Source organism: Scardinius erythrophthalmus (genome assembly GCF_964197995.2).
Source record: "Scardinius erythrophthalmus genome assembly, chromosome: 4".
Classification (NCBI taxonomy): Eukaryota; Metazoa; Chordata; class Actinopteri; order Cypriniformes; family Leuciscidae; genus Scardinius; species Scardinius erythrophthalmus.
Window position 1 is genome coordinate 41,430,395 of NC_138224.1, and position 21,669 is coordinate 41,452,063.

The 21,669-nt window shown below is 40.1% G+C and overlaps 1 protein-coding gene across 2 annotated transcripts; it reads left to right on the top strand.

Annotated features, from left to right (window-relative positions):
* The first annotated feature begins 1,114 nt into the window (after nucleotides 1–1,114).
* Nucleotides 1,115–16,198, top strand: LOC308689684 (uncharacterized protein). Of its 2 annotated transcripts, XR_014030038.1 has the most exons (4): nucleotides 1,115–1,200; nucleotides 1,489–1,668; nucleotides 14,011–15,471; nucleotides 15,968–16,198. XR_014030038.1 is itself a non-coding variant. In XM_081363522.1 (3 exons), the coding sequence occupies exons 2-3, from the start codon at nucleotides 1,548–1,550 to the stop codon at nucleotides 14,826–14,828; spliced, it is 939 nt and encodes a 312-aa protein (XP_081219648.1). In that variant the 5' UTR covers nucleotides 1,154–1,200; nucleotides 1,489–1,547; the 3' UTR covers nucleotides 14,829–16,187. The 2 variants fall into 2 exon arrangements, 1 of the variants encoding a protein (XP_081219648.1); XM_081363522.1 differs by having other exon boundaries at nucleotides 1,154–1,200; nucleotides 14,011–16,187.
* The last annotated feature ends 5,471 nt before the right edge of the window (nucleotides 16,199–21,669 follow it).

Below are 21,669 nucleotides of genomic sequence, written 5' to 3' on the forward strand. Positions count from 1 at the left end.
ATTTTCTTCTCAGCCATGTCAACAATTATCCGTGAGCGAAATCAGATTGGCCTGATTGGCCTTTCGCAAGGATTCCTGGGTAGTTAAAGTGCGTGAAGCCTGCTTCTATGCGGGCTTCGTGGAAGACCGCTTCAAGGGTACAAAGGGGGCGCTGCTGAGCACACTTCAGAGCGGTAAAATGCTGAATGGGACGGTCTACGGACTCGTAGACTCGGCGAGCACGCGCAATTCAAGTCCACGAGACCGAAAGTCCACATGAAGTGCGCGATTTGGGACAGGGCCTATGTATTGCTCTGCTCTGTACTTCCCAACTAGGGTACTTTTGTTTGTTATTGTTTGGGTAATTCCCCCTCCTGAAGTTACTTGTTACTTTGCTATTTATAATTTAACGTGTCTGTTGCGTGGGGTAGGGCAAACTCACTCACCCAAAACATTATTATTATTTTTTACTATCTAGGACGTAACAATTGCATAATTTTTTCGCTTTTATTTTGCCTGTCAACCTTTTTGGAGTGAGTTGCAGCCATCAAAATTTGTTTAAATTTACAAAATACAATTAAGTTAAGATAATTAAGATAAAATAAAACATTTGTACTTTTGTCAGTTGAATAAAGCTTCTAAGATAATTAACAAATCCCAGATTCTTGGTTTAATTGTATTTTACAAAATTTCTAAACTTTCCTATAAATACGGGCTGTACAGTTCATTATACAATGTAATTTGATTCTTTGTTCATATTTTAATTTAAAAAAGTAAAATAGCAAAAATATTTATATCAGGATGTAATTATGAAAATCTTATTTTTAAGATTAATTACGATTCTGGTTATATTTCCCACTCCAAAATGTCTAATATTAACCCTACTTTATGAAGTCTTAAACTCTATATTTATTATATATTATATACAAACTACATTTGTTACTACTTGCATATTAATGCTGTAATATATGGTATAAATGGTTTCTGCACCCAAACATCATATTTTGCTATCTCGCTCTTTACTTAGTATTAGTAATTCTTATTGTTTTCATTAGAAATCTTTAATATTTCTTTAATAATATACATATATTTGTACATTTTCATATACATTTGTGATTTCTGACACAGTAGCGGTGAACAGGACTTTTATTTTGTTCAGAAGGTGTGACGTCATAAGGCTGCGCCGCGATCCTGCATATGTTGTGATTTGGCTAAAGAAAGGTTTGTGGTGTTGTGAGTTTAAAGTGTTTATGCCAATGCAAACTGTCCAATCAATTGAATCTGTTTGCAAGCCTGTAATATCAATTGATTACTTTTAATATTTGTTCAGTTTGAGTGTTTTATAGTCTAATCAGATCATTTAAGTCCATTAACTCTCTCTCTCTCTCTCTCTCTCTGACTGACTCTCTTACCAGTGAACTGAACTACTGAACTAGATCTGATTGAGACACACTCAGAGATTTAGCGAGGATTTATTTTCTTTCTGTTAATTATTCTCATCTTAAACAGGACAAACACAGAAAAACTCCTGGTGAAGCGACTGAGATCCACGTGACACTATTATAAAGATGGCGTTTATTAAAGAGGAGAATGAAGACATAAAGATGGCGTTTATTAAAGAGGAGAATGAAGACATGAAGTTTGAAGAAACACTCAGTGTGAAGCAAGATGACACTGAGGAACAAACAGGTTGGTTTCATTCTCACAACTGAACTTAAGTCATTTAATCCTTATTAAAATGTTGATTTCTTAAAATCAAACTGTTAATGTTTGTGAGCGACACAAACATTTTTAATGAAAGACACAAATTTAGGATTTAATAAAATATCTCATGTGTCTTTCACATCTTCTATCGCCCAGAAGTGGGATCAAGTCATTGTTTTGCAAGTCACAAGTCCAGACAGAAAAGGTCAAGTCAAGTTGCATGTCCAAAGTTTCTTAGTATTAATTACTATATAGTAAATATATATTTATTTTATTTCCCCCTTCATTTTATGTTTCTCTTTACCCAATTAACATTTTTTTTGTCTATTTTCATATTTAAGGTACCATATGTTTTTTTAAAATACTCTAAATCTCTGATAATCATGCCAATTAAGTTTTCACTATATGACTGTAGGCCACATGTGGCAAAACATGAAAGGGAATTTAACATTTTATTATAATATTTTATTTCAGTTAAGCTAGTCATTAGTAGTCTATAGTAGGCCTAGGTAAAATTTTATAAGGATAATCAGTGGTGTTTCCAGCTGAAGATCCAAGATGGCGGCGCGAGTACATCGCGAGGCTCGTGGTCTCTCCAGATTCTGTAATTTAGCAGTATTTTTCTTGCTCATTTCGGGTCTGTTCGTCCAGAACAGTTGTGCCTTAACATCGTACACCCAAGGTGAGCTTTTGGATATTGGTTTGCGAATTTCCGACAGTTTTATGGACAACCTTCGACTCCTTCCTGAGATCGCCAGATCACCCGAGGCTATGCACTCTGCCCGGCCGGGCGGAAGTGCTCGCAGGCGGCAGCGAGATCGTAAACAAAGGCGGGGGAAGCGCGGAGGACTAAGAGCTAAAGCTAACACCACACCGGCTCTCTTTACCCAGCATTTTCCTTGCCAATGTACGGTCGCTGTTGAACAAAATGGAGGAGATTCGACTCAACATCACATACAGCAAGAGACTTTTGAACTGTAATGTTCTAATTTTCACGGAAACATGGTTAAACAGCGGAATACCGGACAACGCTATTGAGCTAGCGGGACGCCATACATTCCGGGCGGATAGAACATTAGATGGCTCCGGTAAGACCAGAGGTGGTGGATTGTGCATTTACATTAACAAAGCTTGGTGCACAAACTCTGCTATTGTTGGGAGACATTGTTCAGCTAACCTTGAGTTTCTCATGGTTAAATGTAGACCGTTTTATCTACCACGGGAGTTCACTTCCACTATTATAACTGCAGCCTATATTCCCCCGGATGCTGATGCCAAGTTTGCTATGAAAGAACTTCACGCAGCCATCAGTAAACAACAGACCGTTCACCCGGAAGCTGCGTTTATTGTTGCGGGTGATTTTAATCATTCAAACTTAAAGTCAATGCTACCGAAATTTCACCAGCATGTTTCCTGTCACACCAGAGGAAACAAAACCTTAGACCATGTTTACACAAACATGGCTGAAGCTTACGTCGCGACACCCCTCCCCCACTTGGGACAGTCAGATCACCTTTCTTTGTTCCTCACCCCCAAATATGCACCTCTGATCAATCGCGTGAAGCCATCAGTGAAGACCATCAAGGTGTGGCCTGCGGGGGCAGATTTCTCACTCCAGGAAAGGTTTCTACACACAGACTGGAGTATGTTTGCTTCTCAAGCCACCAGTGGCTCTCACACGGACATTGGCTGCTACACCTCCTCTGTACTGGATTATATTAATACCACCATTGACAGTGTTACAACCCAGAAGCTGATCACCACATACCCAAATCAGAAGCCATGGATGAACAGGGAAGTGCGACTCCTATTGAAGACACGCAATACTGCCTTCAGATCAGGAGATGCACAAGCCTATAGCACATCCAGAGCAAATCTGAAAAGGGGCATCAAAGAGGCCAAGCACTGCTACAAGCTTAAGATAGAGGGACACTTTTCCAACGCTGACCCTCGGCGCATGTGGCAGGGCATTCAGGCCATCAGTGACTACAAACCCTCTCACTCCACCCCCGCAGCCACTGATGTCAACTTCCTGAACGAGCTAAATGACTTTTATGCTCGCTTTGAAAGAGACAACAGAGAAACTGCCACCAAGCTCAAATCCTCAGCTGACCACCCACCGATCACACTCTCCTCCACAGATGTCTGCAATGCACTGAGCAGGATCAGCGCGCACAAGGCTGCTGGACCAGACAACATCCCTGGACGCGTACTCAGGGCATGTGCGGAGCAGCTCGCTGGGGTTTTTACAGACATTTTCAACCTGTCTCTTGCCCAAGCAGCTGTACCAACATGCTTTAAATGCACTTCCATTGTGCCAGTGCCAAAACACTCCAGCCCGAAGTGCCTTAATGACTACCGCCCTGTAGCACTCACACCCATCGTAATGAAGTGCTTTGAGCGGCTGGTCCTGGCACACCTAAAAGACTCTCTACCATCCACATTGGACTCACACCAGTTTGCCTACCGTAGCAATAGGAGCACAGAGGATGCAGTCTCCATGGCACTGCACTCTGTGCTCAAACATCTGGACAATAAGAACACTTATGCACGCATGCTGTTTGTTGACTTCAGCTCAGCATTCAACACTGTCATCCCAACTAAGTTAATAGCCAAACTTGGAGACCTGGGCTTCAACACCTCCATGTGCAACTGGATTTTGGACTTCTTGACCAACAGACCCCAGAATGTTCGATCAGGCTCCAACTGCTCCACATCCATCACACTCAACACTGGTGTACCACAGGGCTGTGTGCTAAGCCCGTTCCTCTACTCCCTCTTCACCTCCGACTGCAAGCCTGTGTACGGATCTAATTCCATCGTCAAGTTTGCGGACGACACTACGGTGATTGGTCTCATCAGCAACAACGATGAGACTGCCTATAGGGAGGAGATCAAGCACCTGGCCACATGGTGCACCGAAAATAACCAGCTCCTCAACACCACCAAAACGAAGGAGCTCATCGTGGACTTCAGGAAAGTGTCAAGAGGCACACACGACACCATCCACATCAATGGAATGGCTGTTGAGCGTGTCTCCAGTTTCAAGTTCCTGGGGATCCACATCTCGGCGGACATGACCAGGACAACCAACACCTCCAGCCTGGTCAAGAAGGCTCACCAGCGCCTTTTCTTCCTGAGGACACTGAGGAAGAATCAGCTTTCCTCCACTATCCTGGTGAACTTCTATCGCTGTGCAATAGAAAGCATCCTGACCAACTGTGCTACAGTGTGGTATGGGAGCTGCTCTGTTGCAGAGCGCAAGGCACTGCAGCGGGTGGTGAAAACCGCCCAGCGCATCACTGGGACTCCACTACCTGCCATCGAGCACATCCAGAGGAAACGCTGTCTGCATCGAGCTCGCAGCATCCTTAAGGACTCCTCTCACCCAGCCCACAGACTGTTTTCTCTCCTGCCCTCCGGCAGGCGTTTCAGGTGCCTCCGGACCAGGACCAGCAGACTAAAGAACAGTTTTTTCCCCAGAGCTGTCTCTTTATTAAACTCTAACCCTCATTGATCCCACTCCCCTCATATACTGATTGACTCTCCTCTCCCTCCTCACACCTGCCTCCATTTTGTTATTTGCAATACTATAATGTTCATTTGCACTGCTGACTGTTATTACAGTAACAACTGTTTACATATGCATCTTGCACTACTACCTTGACTGGAATATGCTCAATTTGCACTGCCGACTGTTTATTTACAGTACCGACTGTTTATATATACATTGCAATATCGTACCTTAACTGTAATATGCAATTACTTTCCACTGCACTTTCACTCGGATAGCTTCTGTCCAAACTTTATTTGCACTACTTTAAATCCATTGTTATACTGCTCATTAGCCTAACTTATACATATATCTATTTGTAAAATTCTGTTTATAGTAATAGCCATCTGTATATTATGCTCACATTCTGTTTATAGTAACAGCCATCTGTATATATATTCATAGTACATATCTATCTGTAAAATTCTGTTTATAGTAACAGCCATCTGTATATTATATTCAGTACATATCTAGCTGTAAATTCTGTTCACAGTAATAGTTATCTGTATATTATCTGTATATTATATTCATAGGACAATCTATCTGTAAATTTTTGTTTATAATAGTATTCAACTCTATATTTATTCAGTACATATCCATGTTCTGCACTTATGGAACCACTGTATATCCTGCACTTGCTGCTATTGCACTTCTGGTTAGACCTAAACTGCATTTCGTTGCCTTGTACCTGTACTTGTGTAATGACAATAAAGTTGAATCTAATCTAATCTAATCAGTGGTGTTTCATTGAGGAATGAATCAGTGTTTATAAACTAATTTTGTTCATGTCCACGGTTTCATTTGTAAGCGAGGTAGGGATTTTAAAGGGCCCCTATTATGGTTTTTCTAATATTCCATTTCATGCAGTGTGTAATAGAGCTGTTTGTAAACATTCTGCAAAGTTGAAAGTTGAAATATGAGAAGACAATGCAGAAAAGCAGAGCGCATGTGGCGGAAGACTAAACTTGTAGTCCATTATAACATCTACAAAGACAGCCTTCATGCTTTCAATATGGAACTAGGCAAAGCTAGACAGACTTTCTTCTCAAATATTATAAACACCAACTTAAACAACACACGCACTCTTTTTGCTACTGTAGAGAGACTGACAAACCCCCCCAAGCCAGATTCCCAGTGAAATGCTCTCAGAGAACAAGTGCAGTGAGTTTGCTTCGTTCTTCTCTGAGAAAATCAGTAATATCAGAAAGGTGATCAGCACATCCTTGAGTTGCCCTGAGGTCAGACAGATCAAACCACCTGAGAAAGTAGTTACTATGTCTGATTTCAAAGAAATTGATTGCAAAATTTAGGAAAAAACCATACAGCACCTTAAAACATCAACCTGCGCTCTTGACACACTTCCCACATCATTTTTCAAAAGTGTGTTAAACAGTTTAGAAGCAGATCTTCTAGAAGTGTGAGTAAAGATAAAGGATTAGTGTTATAAACACAGCTAACACGTATGCGCTGTTATTGATACAGTTAATAGTTCCCACATGTGCACCGTAATAAATTAGAAATGCACACCCACATCAGTTTGTTTGATGCACATACACTTGTTAATGCTGATAGTGAGGAATTACAGTTGAAACATCTCATATTGTAACTCAAACTGAGCAGTGTTTCGCTGAGAAACGTCCTGTTGAACTTGTGCATGCGATGGAGGTTCGGGTTGAATAACTAGTTCTTCCAGTGTTTCATCATCGGCGTTGCGCTCAGATTGATATGGTAAATCGATATAGTGTACAATTGTTGAGGACTGAGGAAGTCTCGTGAGCTGTGGTAAAGTTATAGTAATGGGTGTTAGCTTCCGACAGGCGCTGTAAGCAGTAGAGAATCAAATATAAAGTCGGCAACACCTAAGCTCCAAAATTATCAAAAATATGTGTGACACGAAGAACGACGCAGAGGTGATTAATGTTATTAACTTATCGAGCAAAGAGATCTCTAATGATTGTTTGACTGTTCTCAACAAAGGACTTTCGTTTTCACCTACGGCGCATTGCAATGAATTTGACACATACATTGATTTACAAAAGTTTTTTCGTACCTTGAGACTCAAAGAATTTTTCAGTGTAAGACAGTCCTGTTTACATCAAGCTCACTCACTGGATTCCGGAGTTTCTGTGTCCGATTTAGCCTCGGGCGATGGTGATTGTGATACATCTATGAAGGACTATCAATCGACTGAACAACATCGGACTGTTTTTAGAGGTAAATCCACGTTTGTTCCTTTTAAGGGTAGGAATGCCTCTTTGGACACTTATTGTAGGCTAGTAGAAAGCGATGTAACTTCTATATTAAAATCCAAAAGACAATATAAACTTGCACACAATTTATCAGAAGCACAACTGTCTGAATTGGCATTATTGAAACAAGATTCATCTATAGTTATTCAAAGTGCTGACAAAGGTGGTGCAGTGGTGATTTTGAATCGAAGAGACTACGAAGTCGCAATTCAGAGACAATTGTCTAATTCAACCTTTTATAAAAAATTTAGTACAAATCCTGTGATTAATTTCAAAACATCTGTACATAACACTTTAAAATTGTTTGTAGATTCAGGTTTGTTGACGAAAGCTGAATATGAATATATGTGTGGCCAACATCCGATTACACCGGTGTTATATACACTGCCCAAAATTCATAAACCTAATAGTGACATTCCCTCTGGGAGACCTATAGTGGCAGCAATTGGGTCTCTTACAGAAAAAAATTCAGCTTTCGTCGATTTCCATTTACAACCTTTGGTGATGTCTTTACCATCTTATATCAGAGACACGATGCATTTTATTGAACTTGTCAACAATGTAAAATTACCGGATTGTCCTGTTCTTCTAGTCACTATGGATGTTGAATCGTTGTACACCAATGTTCCGTTTCAGGGTGGGCTAGAGGCAATTGAATTTTTTCTGAATCAACGTCTCTGTCAAATTCCTAGTACTGTATGTTTGAGTGATTTGGCAAAATTGGTACTTTCACAAAATTATTTTTTTGTCTGGGTCTGAGTATTATTTGCAGATCTCAGGGGTCAGTATGGGGTCTAAGATGGCCCCAAGTTTTGCATCTTTATTTTGTGGGATGTTTGAACATCAATTTGAGTTTAATCCTGTTAACGATTTTTTAAAGCACATTCTTTTATGGAAAAGATACATTGACGATGTTTTTCTATTATGGAGTGGCACTGAAGCTGAGCTATTAGAGTTTCACAATTTGGTAAATAATAAATGTACTGCGTTAACATTTACCATTGATTTCCATCAAGAGAAAATTAACTTTTTGGATGTGCTTGTTCTTCATACCACGTCGGGCATTGAGACCACTTTGTATCGAAAATCTACTGATCGTAACACTATCTTGCACGGACAATCCTATCATCCGGTGTCATTAAAACGTTCGTTACCAATTTCTCAATTGAGTCGGATTCGCCGTATCTGTAGCAGTGATGATGATTTCCAACAGCAGTCACATATTTTATCAGAGATTCAGACATCGATCGTATAAAGAAGAGTGGATTCAGTCTGCAGTGAGTCGTTTTGAAGATGTGTCACAAAAAGAGAGTCTAGTTAAAAAATATAAAAAAACGGAATGTCGTGTTAATTGTTTTATGCAATATTCGCCTGTTACTAAGGATGTTAATAATGTTTTATCTAAACACTGGCATATTGTAGAGAGTGATCCTAACCTTAAAAAATGCTTCGATAAACCACCTCGTTTAGTGTATAAAAAAACACCTAACCTTCGAAATATGTTAGTTAGAGCGGATTTGCAACCGGCTCCTCACTTCTTGAATAAAATACCTCATGGTAATTTTAGATGTGGTAACTGTCAACAATGTAATTTTACATACAAGACATCAACTTTTACACATCCTCACAGGGCAAAAACTTTTAAAATTCGAGGCACCATTTCATGTAAGACGGCCAATGTTATTTATATGCTGCGTTGCCCTTGTGGCTTATGTTATATTGGTAAGACTAGTAGACCTTTGAAGAATCGCATTTCTGAACATCGATGTGCAATTAGACACCATGATTTAAAAAGTCCAGTTGCACAGCATTTTGCAGCTTTTAGACATTCAGTCTCTACTCTTCAATACATAGGCATCGAGGTAGTTAAGTATCCACGTCGTGGAGGTGACATTGATAAATTGCTTTTACAGCGTGAGGCTTTTTGGATTTTTACATTAGACACGCTGTCCCCTAGAGGACTTAATGAAGATTTTGATATTCGTCCATTTCTTTGAATTGTTATACATACCGGTATGTGTGTGTGTTTTTCTTTTTCTCTTTGTGTATTTAATACATCAAATGTTTTGGAGTGATTACTTTAATTTAATTATTTTGATGTATTTTTGCAGGTATCAAGAAAAGTGTTTTTTGAAGTGCATATTAGTTTTTTAGATATTTTTGTGTGTACCGTATTTTCCGGACTATAAGTCGCACTTTTTTTCATAGTTTGGCTGGTCCTGCGACTTATATTCAGGTGCGACTTATATATCAAAATTAATTCAGACTGAGATGAACCAAGAGAAAACATTACCGTCTACAGCCGCGAGGGGGCGCTCTAGTTGGCGGAGTTGTTCAGAAGCGACACCATAATAAGAAAATGCAATGGATTCAGTGATGTGGAATGAGATCGCGGGAGCTTGGTGAACTTGTTTACTGGTAACTTGCTTGTTGGACTCGCTGTCTTATGTTAATTTAGCCTATTCAGCCTCCCAGGTATATGTTCTTCATGCTATTGTGTAGCTGAATAACTGTTAATGTGTTGCGTTAACATACCGGACACCTACTCAGCCTGTTGTTCTGTGTGCTACTGTGTAGTTAAATAACTTGCCTTTCCAGATTAAATGTCTGTTCTTGGTCTTGGATTTTGTGAAATAAATTTCTAAATAAATGCGACTTATACTCCAGTGTGACTTATATATGTTTTTTTCCTCTTCATGACGCATTTTTTGACTGATGCGACTTATAGTCCGGAAAATACGGTATATATTTTTCCTTTTTTTCTTTTTTCTTGTTTTGTATTGGTTAGTAATATGATGTTTGGACATGTGATCACCTGGAGATATAAAGGGTTGCACATCTGTAGTCAATTTGTCTGATGAAGAGCCTGCGTGCTCGAAACGTAACATACGCTATGCGATAGTTTTCTTGAAAATAAATATTTTTGATAATTTTGGAGCTTAGGTGTTGCCGACTTTATATTTGATTCTTTACTTGTTGGTTTTTTAGTCGAGCACCCTTTTGAGACTGATGTGCGTGCTTTTGTCTAATTTTTCTTTGCTGTAAGCAGTAGACCAATCACAACAGACGGGGCTTTCCTGCCAATCAGAGAAGACCAGGCTCATGGAAAGAAGGGATTTCGAGAGACTATAACTTGATAGTATAACTTGAATGTAAAAAGATTAGAAACATATTTTGGCATAAAAAAATAAACGTGACTTTTATTTCTTTAAAAGAGGGAAAAAAAATGTTTAGGCTAAATAAATATACAGCAAACTGCAACACTTAGGAACATAAAACATTTGTAAAAAAAACAAAACAAAAAAAAACAGGCCTAGTAAGGGCAAGTAGCACAAAAACTATTGGGTGCAAACAACGCAAACACAAAATAGCCTAAAAAACAGCCTTCCTTAATTTTCTTTTCTTTTTACATGCTACCCTCTTTTTTCCAGTTATCTTAAACTCACTTCACTTCAGTCACTATGTTGGCAGCTGTGTAGCTCACTTTTTTTTTTTTTTTGGACACAAATGAATGTAGTCACCAATCTTCAGCAATGCAGTGTACAGTGATGGTCATGTAACCTTTTATCTGGTTTGAGGTCCATATGTCTGTTTTGAAGCTGACTGCTGTACATTTTTTTTTATTTAGTCACGTTGCACTTACAGTGTTGGGAACATTGTAGCCTGGCCAAAGGAGTTTAAACCTTCACCGCTGACAATGTTAATTGGTCTCATAGCAAGTGCAGCAAAATAAACTATTTTGTCTGTAATTTCTCTTTTTCTTTTCTCGTTAAGTCGCGGTTTCATGACAAGAGTTTGCTAAATCAGTGTCGGCTGCTAAGTTGACCGCGGATGAGCCTAGAGAGAAATGCACGATGTAGCAAATAAGCTCAAATGAGGGTAATATATAATTAATAATTAATCATACTGGTTGTGATCAATTATTACCTACACAATTTAAATCTCCATAAAAGGGTATACATAGCCCGTATATTTGTATCTCTATAGATAATTAACCACAACGAATTATGATCAATTATGAATATACAGATAGAATATAGATCAAATTTCAGAATAACCTACAGAATTAATTTCACATCGAATAATCCGCTCATCCACCGAACTAACCATACGATCTTCTTAACTCTCAAGAAAGGTTATTCTTCTGGTCATGAAAAATAACTTTTCTGTTCTATAAGATTACTAACTTGTAGGCAACTCAACAATATAAAGCTTGTAGCTTAAGATCACACATTTAAGAGACTTTGTTCGGTGAGCAGCAGACAGACAATCAAGCGTATAATGGGTTTTTAATAAATGAAACTATAAACATACAACTACATTTAACAAAGAATATATATATATATATATATATATATATATATATATATATATATAAACAGAATAACGAAAGTAAATAAAGAAAGAAAGAAAGATCACAGAATGGCAAAATATCACAAACAGTTTAACCTTTGAGAGCCAGCAAAGAATCAAATCACCTTAAAGCAGGGGCAGATAATCTTAAGCTTAATAATCTTAAATCTCGATATAAATAATACTTGCATGGATCTTTGGTGCTGAGCAAGAATTGCGTGTGTGTGAGTGTCCGTCCTCGGTGTGTCCGTTAGTTTGAAGCATTCTTTCGGTTTGCGGGAAGTTCAAACGGTTTACTTGTAAGCAAAGTCCATTTCACTCGTGGATAGAAATGAATGAGCCCGAGACTAAAACAAGGCAAGAAGCCGGAGATAAGACTAAGACAAAAAGCTAAGACACAAGAGTACAGGGCCTGGCATGAGATAACTCCTCCGCGTTTGGCTGCTGAAAGGATGCTGGAGAAACTCGATTCAGGGTTTACTCACCTGCAAACTCCCCTGCAAAGCAAGAATGTGCTTTCATGCCCTCGTTAGAGGGGAATGGTGATGCAAGTGAGACACAGAGCCAGCCTTCCCACGCATTACCTGTTTGTACTCAACACACGGGATGAGATTGGCTCCACTTGGAGATTGTAGAATCTACCAAATGTGTTAGGTGTTGCCCAGCCCGCAGCTCTGCAGAGGTCTGCCAATGCCTAGAAGGAAGTAACACCACGAGTGGAGTGAGCTCTTACACCAAGGAGGCACGGCTCGCCTTGGGACTAGTACGTCAAGGTGATAGCATCCACTCTCCAGTGGGCCAACCTCTGTTCGGAAACTGCCTTTGCCTTTTGCTGACCCCAAAAGCCGACAAAGAGCTGCTCTGAGCTTCTAAAGTTCTGTGTGCAGTCCACATAAATGCGCAAACGGGACACAGCGACACAAGGGCTAGGTCTACCTCTGGGAGCAGGGCTTGAAAGTTCATCACCTGGTCCCTAAAAAGAGTGGTGGAAACTTTGGGCACTTTTCCAGGCCTGGATCCCTGGGTCACAGAGCTGGCATGATTCACTGACCCTCTTGAAGGAAGCAAGCGCTGTCAGGAGAACTGTCTTTAGAGACAGGATCTTAAGCTTGAATGATTTGGTTTGAAGGGAGTTCTCGTTATATCAGAGAGGTCCAAGGAGGGGATGAGGTGCAGTCAGAGAGGATTTAACCTCCTGGCATCTTTCAGGAACCCAATGAACGGGTTGTGTTTTCCAAGTGACCTGCCATTGTCGTGGCAAATTCAAAGTCCTTGGTTCGGGTCTCAAAGAAATCTCTCGGTAGAAAGAAATATTTATGGTATTTTTTACCATATGCAATTGAATGCAATTAGCAGCTAGTTAACAACAACTTGCTTTGCACTTTTTTTCTGTTTTCACCTCACTCCAGTCTAAACTAAAATATTGTTTTGGTAATTGTAATGTATAATGGAATCGGTTCAAAGGAGTCATTAGTTCGCGAATCGTCATTAGCGGATTTGTACGCGTTGTGTGACTATCCCGGCAGTTAGGACATCGCACAAGATTTGTGTCAACAGAGAAAACATTTCATCACTGGATAGGTTTTTTTGTTTTGTTTATTGAAAGTTTTTTTATGTCAGCTGAATGGGCGGAACGCTTTTCAGAGAAGATAAGGCAATGTAAAAATGTTTTTTTTTAGCACAATTCCCACAGCGGTAATTCTGGACCATCATGTATATATACCATCGTGTCAATTCTCAATTGATTTTGATTATGCATGAGGGGGCGAGAGAGAGCAAGACAGTTTGAAGACAGTGAGAGTGCACACTAGCGTGCGACCGGGACTCTCTCTCTGCTCGTTCTTTCAGTAGTAACGTGCCCTATCGCAAGTGCAGCAATCATCTACATCACTCACCGATCAAATAAGACTTTAGCAAGACAAAAATTTGCTTTGGGGCCACCAAAGAAGTTTCAATGCAGGAAAAACCCTTACCAAATAGGCCATGCTTCCAGGGATGATTATGATTCAGGCAGCATTACAGATCAGAAGTCAGATTGGATCGGAACATTCAGAATATTTATCCAGTTCCAATGTTTTGTTGGCATTCTTGTTTTACTGCAGCCTTTTGCGGTCTGTTGCTTTGTGCCATTAAAACTGGTGTTAATTTTGTATTTGTTTTATTTCGCTTTAGACCTGATGGCACTGAAAGAAGAGAGTCAAGAACTGAATCAAATGGAAGATAAAGATCATGATTTCATGATGGGAAAAAAATCCACTCAGACTGAAAAGACCTACTCAAAAAAAAGAGCTCAGAAAACCGTATCTAACAGTTATTTTACCTGCCAACAGTGTGGACAGAGTTTCACTCAAAAACAAAACCTTAAAGTCCACATGAGAAATCACACCGGAGAGAAGCCTTACTTCTGCCAACAGTGTGGACAGAGTTTTGCACGAAAAGGAAACCTTAATCAGCACATGAGAACTCACACTGGAGAGAAGCCTTACACCTGCCAACAGTGTGGAAAGAGCTTCTCACGAAACGAATGTCTTGAGACTCACATGAGAATTCACACCGGGGAGAAGCCGTTTGCATGTGATCAATGTGGAAAGAGTTTCAGATGTAAAGAGAACCTTAATCAGCACATGAGGATTCACACTGGAGAGAAGCAGTTTGTATGTCATCATTGTGGAAGGAGTTTCACTCAAAAACAAAACCTTAAAGTCCACATAAGAAATCACACTGTAGAGAAGCCTTTCACCTGCCATCACTGTGGAAAGAGTTTTAAACATAAAGGAAATCTTACTATTCACATGAGAATTCACACTGGAGAGACACCTTACACCTGCCATCACTGTGGAAAGAGTTTCAGTCATAAAGGAAACCTTTATCCCCACTTGAGAAATCACTCTGGAGAGAAGCCTTTTACGTGTCCTCAGTGTGAGAAGAGTTTCACACATCGAAGAGAACTGAAATATCATTTGCAAACTCATTTTGAAATGCAACTGTAGTTCTGTTTGTGGTAAAAGTTTGAGAAAATACAGCAGGTTCAGGAATTACTTGCATATTCACTATGGACGATGACCATTCAATTTTGATTAAAAAAAAATGCAGATTCTGTCATCACACTTACAGACACACCTGAAAAGTCTCGCATGTGAGACCCTTGAATGTACTACATTTGAATACTGTAACAAGTATGACTTTATAGGAATTTTTACAATATATTTGTCGTTACAGGTAATGAAATAACTTTTGTTTTATAAAAATACTAACATCATGTAATGCTTAAAGTTTAATTGCAATGGACATATTGCGCAGGTTTTTAGAACTGATGAATATGTGGCGGATCATTCATATCTGGCATAGAAGTCACTCTTAACATGGGCATCAGCTAAACCGCAACACCAACAAAACTTAACGGCGGAAGATCCAACTCGTTTGCTACAGATAGTTTGATGCTGATTCTTATTTTCCCTCTTATTGAAAAAATGTATGTGCTGTTGTGTGGCACATTGTTTTACCATAAATCTGTGTTTTCGCTGTTATATGGCAAAGGTTGCTATTGCACATCTTCTGACTGATTACAGAACCTCCAGATCAAAACACAGCTGAAGAAACAGAAACAAGCCATAGAAGAAGAGGTCAGATCAGGTAATATACAAGCTAACATGATCATCAAACATTAAAGGGATGGTTCACCAAAAAAATGAAAAAATAAATAAATAAAAAATTATTCTGTTGAACACGAAATAAGATGTTTTAGGCAATAAGGCATAGGCAGGCCTATGGAATTCAATGGTTACTGTCATTCTTCAAAATATCTTCTTTTGTGTTCAAAATAAGTAATTCATACAGGTTTGGAAAATGTTAATTTTTGGGTGAACTATCCCTAAAATCATAGCTTTTTAAAGTTATTGAATGAAATGTTGAGCCTATGAATAGGTGAATGACTACAAGCTACAAGGGGTGTTGATTGATGCGATCTACACCATCTATGATTTGTTTATCATTCTGAATTCGAGTCTTTGATAAAAAATATTCTCAGCTTTTTGTACAAAATGTTGCTTTGTTAGGAAACAGTGTTGATAAAAAGGAATGCATGAAGCTAGAATAAAATCTCTGTTCATTATTTTGACACATTGTCCAGATAGAGGTCATCATGGGTCCACTTGGATCCGACAACCTGAGGTCTGACCCGAGAGGGTTCGGGTCCAAATCTTCGACAAGTGCCTCGGACACAGGTCGAGTTCGGTATTGGTGACCTCGGGTAATTTTAAATGTGTTTTTTTCCAAATGGGAAGACCCAAATTCTTCTAAACTATGTCAGGCATTTAACAAAATGTATTATATTAAAACAATTTTATGATGTTATTATCTTACTCTCTGATTCCGCATTTCTACGTGCGATTGACTATGCACGGTTGTTTCATCATTTAGACTTAATTTTTTCCTTTCAATTCAAGAAGCCCCATTAGCATGGATTAAAATAAACTTAAATCATCTTATGGTCAGGTAAATAACATTATGCCAAAAATTATAGGACATAATGAGGTTACAGTGCATACGATGTTGAGTGAATGATATTTCAGGACTTTAGCGACTACTTGCACATTCGTGTTAAGTGTGTGTCCTTCTGATTAAGCTCCTTTGTTTGCTTCATGTATTTTAGTCCCTTTGTTCTCCTTCAGTGTTCGTCTGTTCTTGTTAATGTTATGTTATGTTTAAGTGAGTGTATCCTGAGTTTTTATATTAAATACTAGGGGTGGGAATCACCAGAGGCACCACGATACGTTATTATCCCGATACTTGGGTCATGATACGATATTATTGCGATTTTAAACATATTGTGATATTCTGCAATATATTGCAATTTATAACCTTTTTCCAAATTCAAATTATGTCCGCAAAGGAAAACTGTCAACATCTGTTTGTTCATGTCACATCAATTTTAATAATCTCCGTTAATAATCTGTTACACAGAACTTTATTATATTAAATATTAATCAAAAATGATTCACACCTTCACAAAATCCAAACATTCAGTGTAAGAGTAAAACAATGGCATAACATTATTTATAGTAAGTTTATTTGATTCACATCTTATTTAGAGTTTTGACCTCGACAACCCAACTGCATTTACCGCAAACAGTCTAAACTAAAAGATTGTTTTGGTTGAATCGGTTCAAAGGAGTCATTAGTTCGCGAATCGGACGTGTCATTAGCGTACTTGTACAGCGTGTGTGATTAAACAGGTGTTGTCAGGACATCGCACAAGATTTGTCAACACAGAAAACATTTCATCATTGGATTTTGTTTTGTTTATTGAAAGTGTTTTTCATGTCAGCTGAATGTGCGGAACGCTTTTCAGAGAAGATAGGGCAACGTAAAAGTTTTTCTTCTTTTTTTTGCACAACACCCAGCAGTAATTCAGGGAAAAAATACCCGAATGCTGCACGTGAAACTTCGGTCTTCCGATCTTTTACCATCGTGTCAATTCTCAATTGATTTTGATTAATATGCGCGAGGGAGCGAGAGTGAGAGAGAGCAAGACAGTTTGCGAGGGTGCGCGCGCGCGACCGGGGCTCTCTCTCTCTGCTCGTTCTTTCAGTAATATGCGCATTATCGCAAGCGCAGCAGTCATGTACATCACTCACCGATCAAATAAGGCTTTGGCGAGACAAAACATTGCTTGTGAGAGAGATGCGTGAGTGACAGAGAGACGGAGGGAGAGCAGGGAAAGGAAATGCAGCAGAATGAATATGCTGCGTGTTTAAATTGCGTAAAAAATTTTTTTATAACGAAACGCAATATGTGGCCGGTGTTGATTCTGTGGCGCACCGCCACGAATTAGTCTATGTGTGGGATTTCTTTCTCTGATGCTGCCATGTTTATTTTATCTACGTCCTCCTGCACGCTGACAGTCAACCCGACAGTCACCCCGCTGACCTCACCAGAAAACAAACAGCACCATCTAGTGGACTGAATGAGCAATTGATTTTTAGCATTCTACTGCCAAAGTTAAATTCTCATGTTTAATTTAAATAATAAAAGATCGATACTTGGCGCCCGTGTATCGATACAGTATTGCCACAGAAAATATCGCGATACTATGCAGTATCGATTTTTTCCCCCACCCCAATTAAATACTGTTATTCATCTTCTCCGTCTTCATCGTGCTTTTCACAATACTGCGTACCGTGAAAGAAGAACGGACCAGACCGCTACAACGTGAATTACCGGCAGTCCAGCTGTTATGCATGCAATCCCTCGAGACCCACACTACCGGATTTTTAAATCTGGCATGCCTCACCATGTTGATAAAGCGCTGAGTGTCTTTTTTCATACAAGTCTCAGCGCTGATAGGAAGGCACGCCTGCCTGGTGTGGATCCTCGGGGGAATTTTGCCGAGTACATTGAGTGGGTGCTGGTGAACTACAGCTCGACATTTACCATCGGCCTCGCGGAGGATGACATCACTACCAGCCCCACTCCAACACTGCCAGAAACCATCCACCACCAGCGAGCAACTCGACAGAGATGTTGTTCAAGCCCACCGCACACCGAGGAGGCCAGCCCGCCGCGATGAATGAGCCTTAACCTGTGAAGAGGACAGGATAAGACATCGTCCCGGAGCCCCTCACAGAGTCTGACCAGGTGTGCGAGCCGGCAACACCGCGGATCAGAGAGGGAGTGCTTGTGGAGCTCGAGGGCTGTGAGGATAGCCCCACCCACAATCACGCTGCTATGTGCGAGTACGAGCTCGCCTCTGGAGGATATTTTGAGTAACTGAAAGACATTGTTGAGGATAGGGCTGGGCGGTATGACGGTATATATCGTTACCGCGGTAGAAAATGTCAACCGTAACAGATTTTTTTATTCCGTTATACCGCGACATGTAAATAAGTGGGCGTGGTTAACTCACGTGCAGCGTGCATGAGAATGAGACACTGAGATTTGTCAAAGAAACATGGAGAAAGCAGATCAAGAGGATCCACAAAGGAATTACGTTTTCTAAAGGGTTGTTGTCAACGTGATATTTTCAGGGGAAAAGGCGCAGCAGTCAACTAGAGCAGAGCAGCACCCGTAGGCTACAGTTTAGAGGAGTGCACGATCGCAACGGGGAAAGCATGAAGCTTCTTGATGACAACAGTTCATATATCAATATCGTAACGAATAGAAATAACCTATGATGTATAGTTATTTGCATCTTTCTGTCTCTATAGTTACTTTTTAAACACGAAAGCATTCAGTATGACACGTGAGCGGTTGCCATGGTAATGAACATCCTGCTTGTTAAAGCAAATGTATAATCCTGTATCTGAGGCAAAATTACTAAATATGCAGCGCTTGTTATATATTTCTAACTCCAAACAATTGGCCACTGAAACAGCTGATAAAATCTTGCTTAATGCGTGATTACAACGTGTCACTCAAATTCCGATGGCATTTTACTGATGCAAAAGACGCGCGCGTGCACACGCACTGAGAGGGAGCGCAGTGTGTCGGTGTTCACCGAGCTATGTAAAATAATGACGCAGTTACAACAAGGTGTGTATAATTTACATTACTTAGTCAACACTAACAGTAGCTGCTGTTCAGTTTTCATACTGCTGTTCTACTCCTAGTCACTTCTGTTCTGAACTTGACGCTTCTGATAGCTTTAGGTGACGGGTTGCCAGATATCACAAAAATAACAAAACAAGTCCTTTAAAAGCAGACATGGCAAAAATGTACCGGAAAAACATTTAAACATAACTAACTAGTATCTACTAATATCCTACCAAATTAAAAGGAAGTAACTAATTTATTATGAATAGAATAGTTCAATATAAAATATTTAGATATTATAAACTGATTGATGAAGCAACACTTTAATTTAAAGTTTAATTGCACATATGAGTTGTATTTAATATCAATCAGTTGGGGGAAGTTCATCTAAAAGTTGATGAGAGTGTTTTGTTTACTATATTTAGCTATTAAAAATAGTTTACCAAAGAAATAATTTACCAAATAAAAGAAAAAGAAAATTCAAACACAGTGAAGTACTTTTCCTTTCTAAAGTAGCCTATTTGGGTTTATTTATTATACAAAGCCCTTTTTGTCGATTTTTCGAGAAAAACTAGATATAAATAACTATATCGTGAAATATATTGTTACCGTGAAATAAAATTAGTGAAACAGAATTTTGGTCATACCGCCCACCCCTAGTTGAGGACAATTTAATTGACTTTTTTGGAGAAATTATTCTCAGTCCCCCTGTATCTCCAGAGTTCCCAGTATCTCCAGAAAACCCACCCATCCTCCCACTCCCGGCTCCTCAATCAGCCAGTTCCTCAGCCCCATCTTTGCCACTGTCCTTCATCCAGTCGGCATCAACAACACGCCATCTGGAGATGCAGAGTGTCGTCAGGCCACCAGCTCCATCTCACACAGAGGATCCCTGTCTCCGTCTCCAGCCTCTGTGCCCCCTGCTCCACCTCAATCCGTCGACACTTCGACTCCAACTTGGCTCCTCCCTCCCTCGTTTCCACCGGAAACAATCGGCAGTACGGCTGCTCCGGGCTCCGTCGTCCATCCGGCTCCGCCTTGGTCAACCATCGACCTGCCTGCACCTTTGGTTCCGTCTGGCTCCGCCTTCCCCCCCGGCTCCACCTCCGTCCTCGGGTTATCCAGCTCCACCCCGGATGCTCGTCACCACGGCTCCTCCTCTGTCTCCATTACCATCAGCTGCACGTGGGCTCATCGGCTCCATCAGGGTCTCCATCAATGACTGCATCTCTGTTGGTCGTCCCCAGGGTGTCGTCTGCCCCAAGGTCGACTCCACCATCGCTCCTCCCGCCTTCAACTCCGCCCTGGGGCCTCGTCCTGGCTGGCCTCTGGTATTCATCTGGCTCCTCCGGCTCCTGGCACCTCACTGGTTTCTCCCACCATCCCACTCCTCCATGGATTTTTTTTTTCAGTCTTCTATACGCCCTCCTCCAGAGCCCCCTCCCTCCTCAGTTGTACCATTTACGGCGCAAGGACACGCCTTTTTGGGAGGGGGCGTACTGTAACGTATGTTCTGTGTTCCCCCTTCATTGTGTTTTTGGTTTAGTCCTGTGACCTAGTTTTCCCCAGTCTGTTTGATTAGTCATTTCTTTCACCCGTGTCCTTTTCATTATCTGATTAACCTCCTTTGTTTGCTACTCGTATTTAATCCGTTCTCGTTAATGTTAACGTTAATGTTATGTTGTGTCTCCTGAGTTTTTATATTAAATTCTGTTATTCCTCTTCTCCGTCTTCATCGTGCTTTTCACTACACCACGTACCGTAACAACACTATAGCGAATCCTTTATTCATTATTTGTTTTTGTTTTTATCCACTGGTCACAATTGAAAGCCAAACACAGAAATAACTTTCATCCATCGGGCAAGCAATAATATAAAGTAAAAATAAACAAGTAAATAAATGAAAGTAATGAAGCAGCTGCCAAATCAGTCAATCATCCCGGTGTCCTGCTGACTGAATTGGCCGATCATTAACGATCATTCCAGCCCCTTGAGCAGCAGCTGATGTCGCCAGTACCTGCGTATCAACATCCCATGTATGGAATATGGATATTTTTCTTACACAAACGTTTCACTTCAGAAAGCCTTTATTAACCTCCCAGAGCCGTGTGGAGTACTTTTGTGATGGGGCGGTGCACTTTTATGGACTTCAAAACAGAAACAACCATTCACTGTAATTTTTAATATAACTTCATCTGAAAGAACAAGAAGAATGTCGTATACACCTAGGATGACTTGAGGGTGAGTAAATCATGGGGTAATTTTCATTTTTGGGTGAAATATCCCATTAAGATGCATATT

What these genes read in the sequence shown, in the direction of transcription:
- LOC308689684 (XM_081363522.1), top strand. Translation starts at nt 1,548, where the DNA reads ATGGCGTTTATTAAAGAGGAGAATGAAGACATAAAGATGGCGTTTATT. An exon ending in TGACACTGAGGAACAAACAG is followed by an intron (nt 1,669 to 14,010) that starts GTTGGTTTCATT and finishes ATTTCGCTTTAG; the next exon opens with ACCTGATGGCACTGAAAGAA.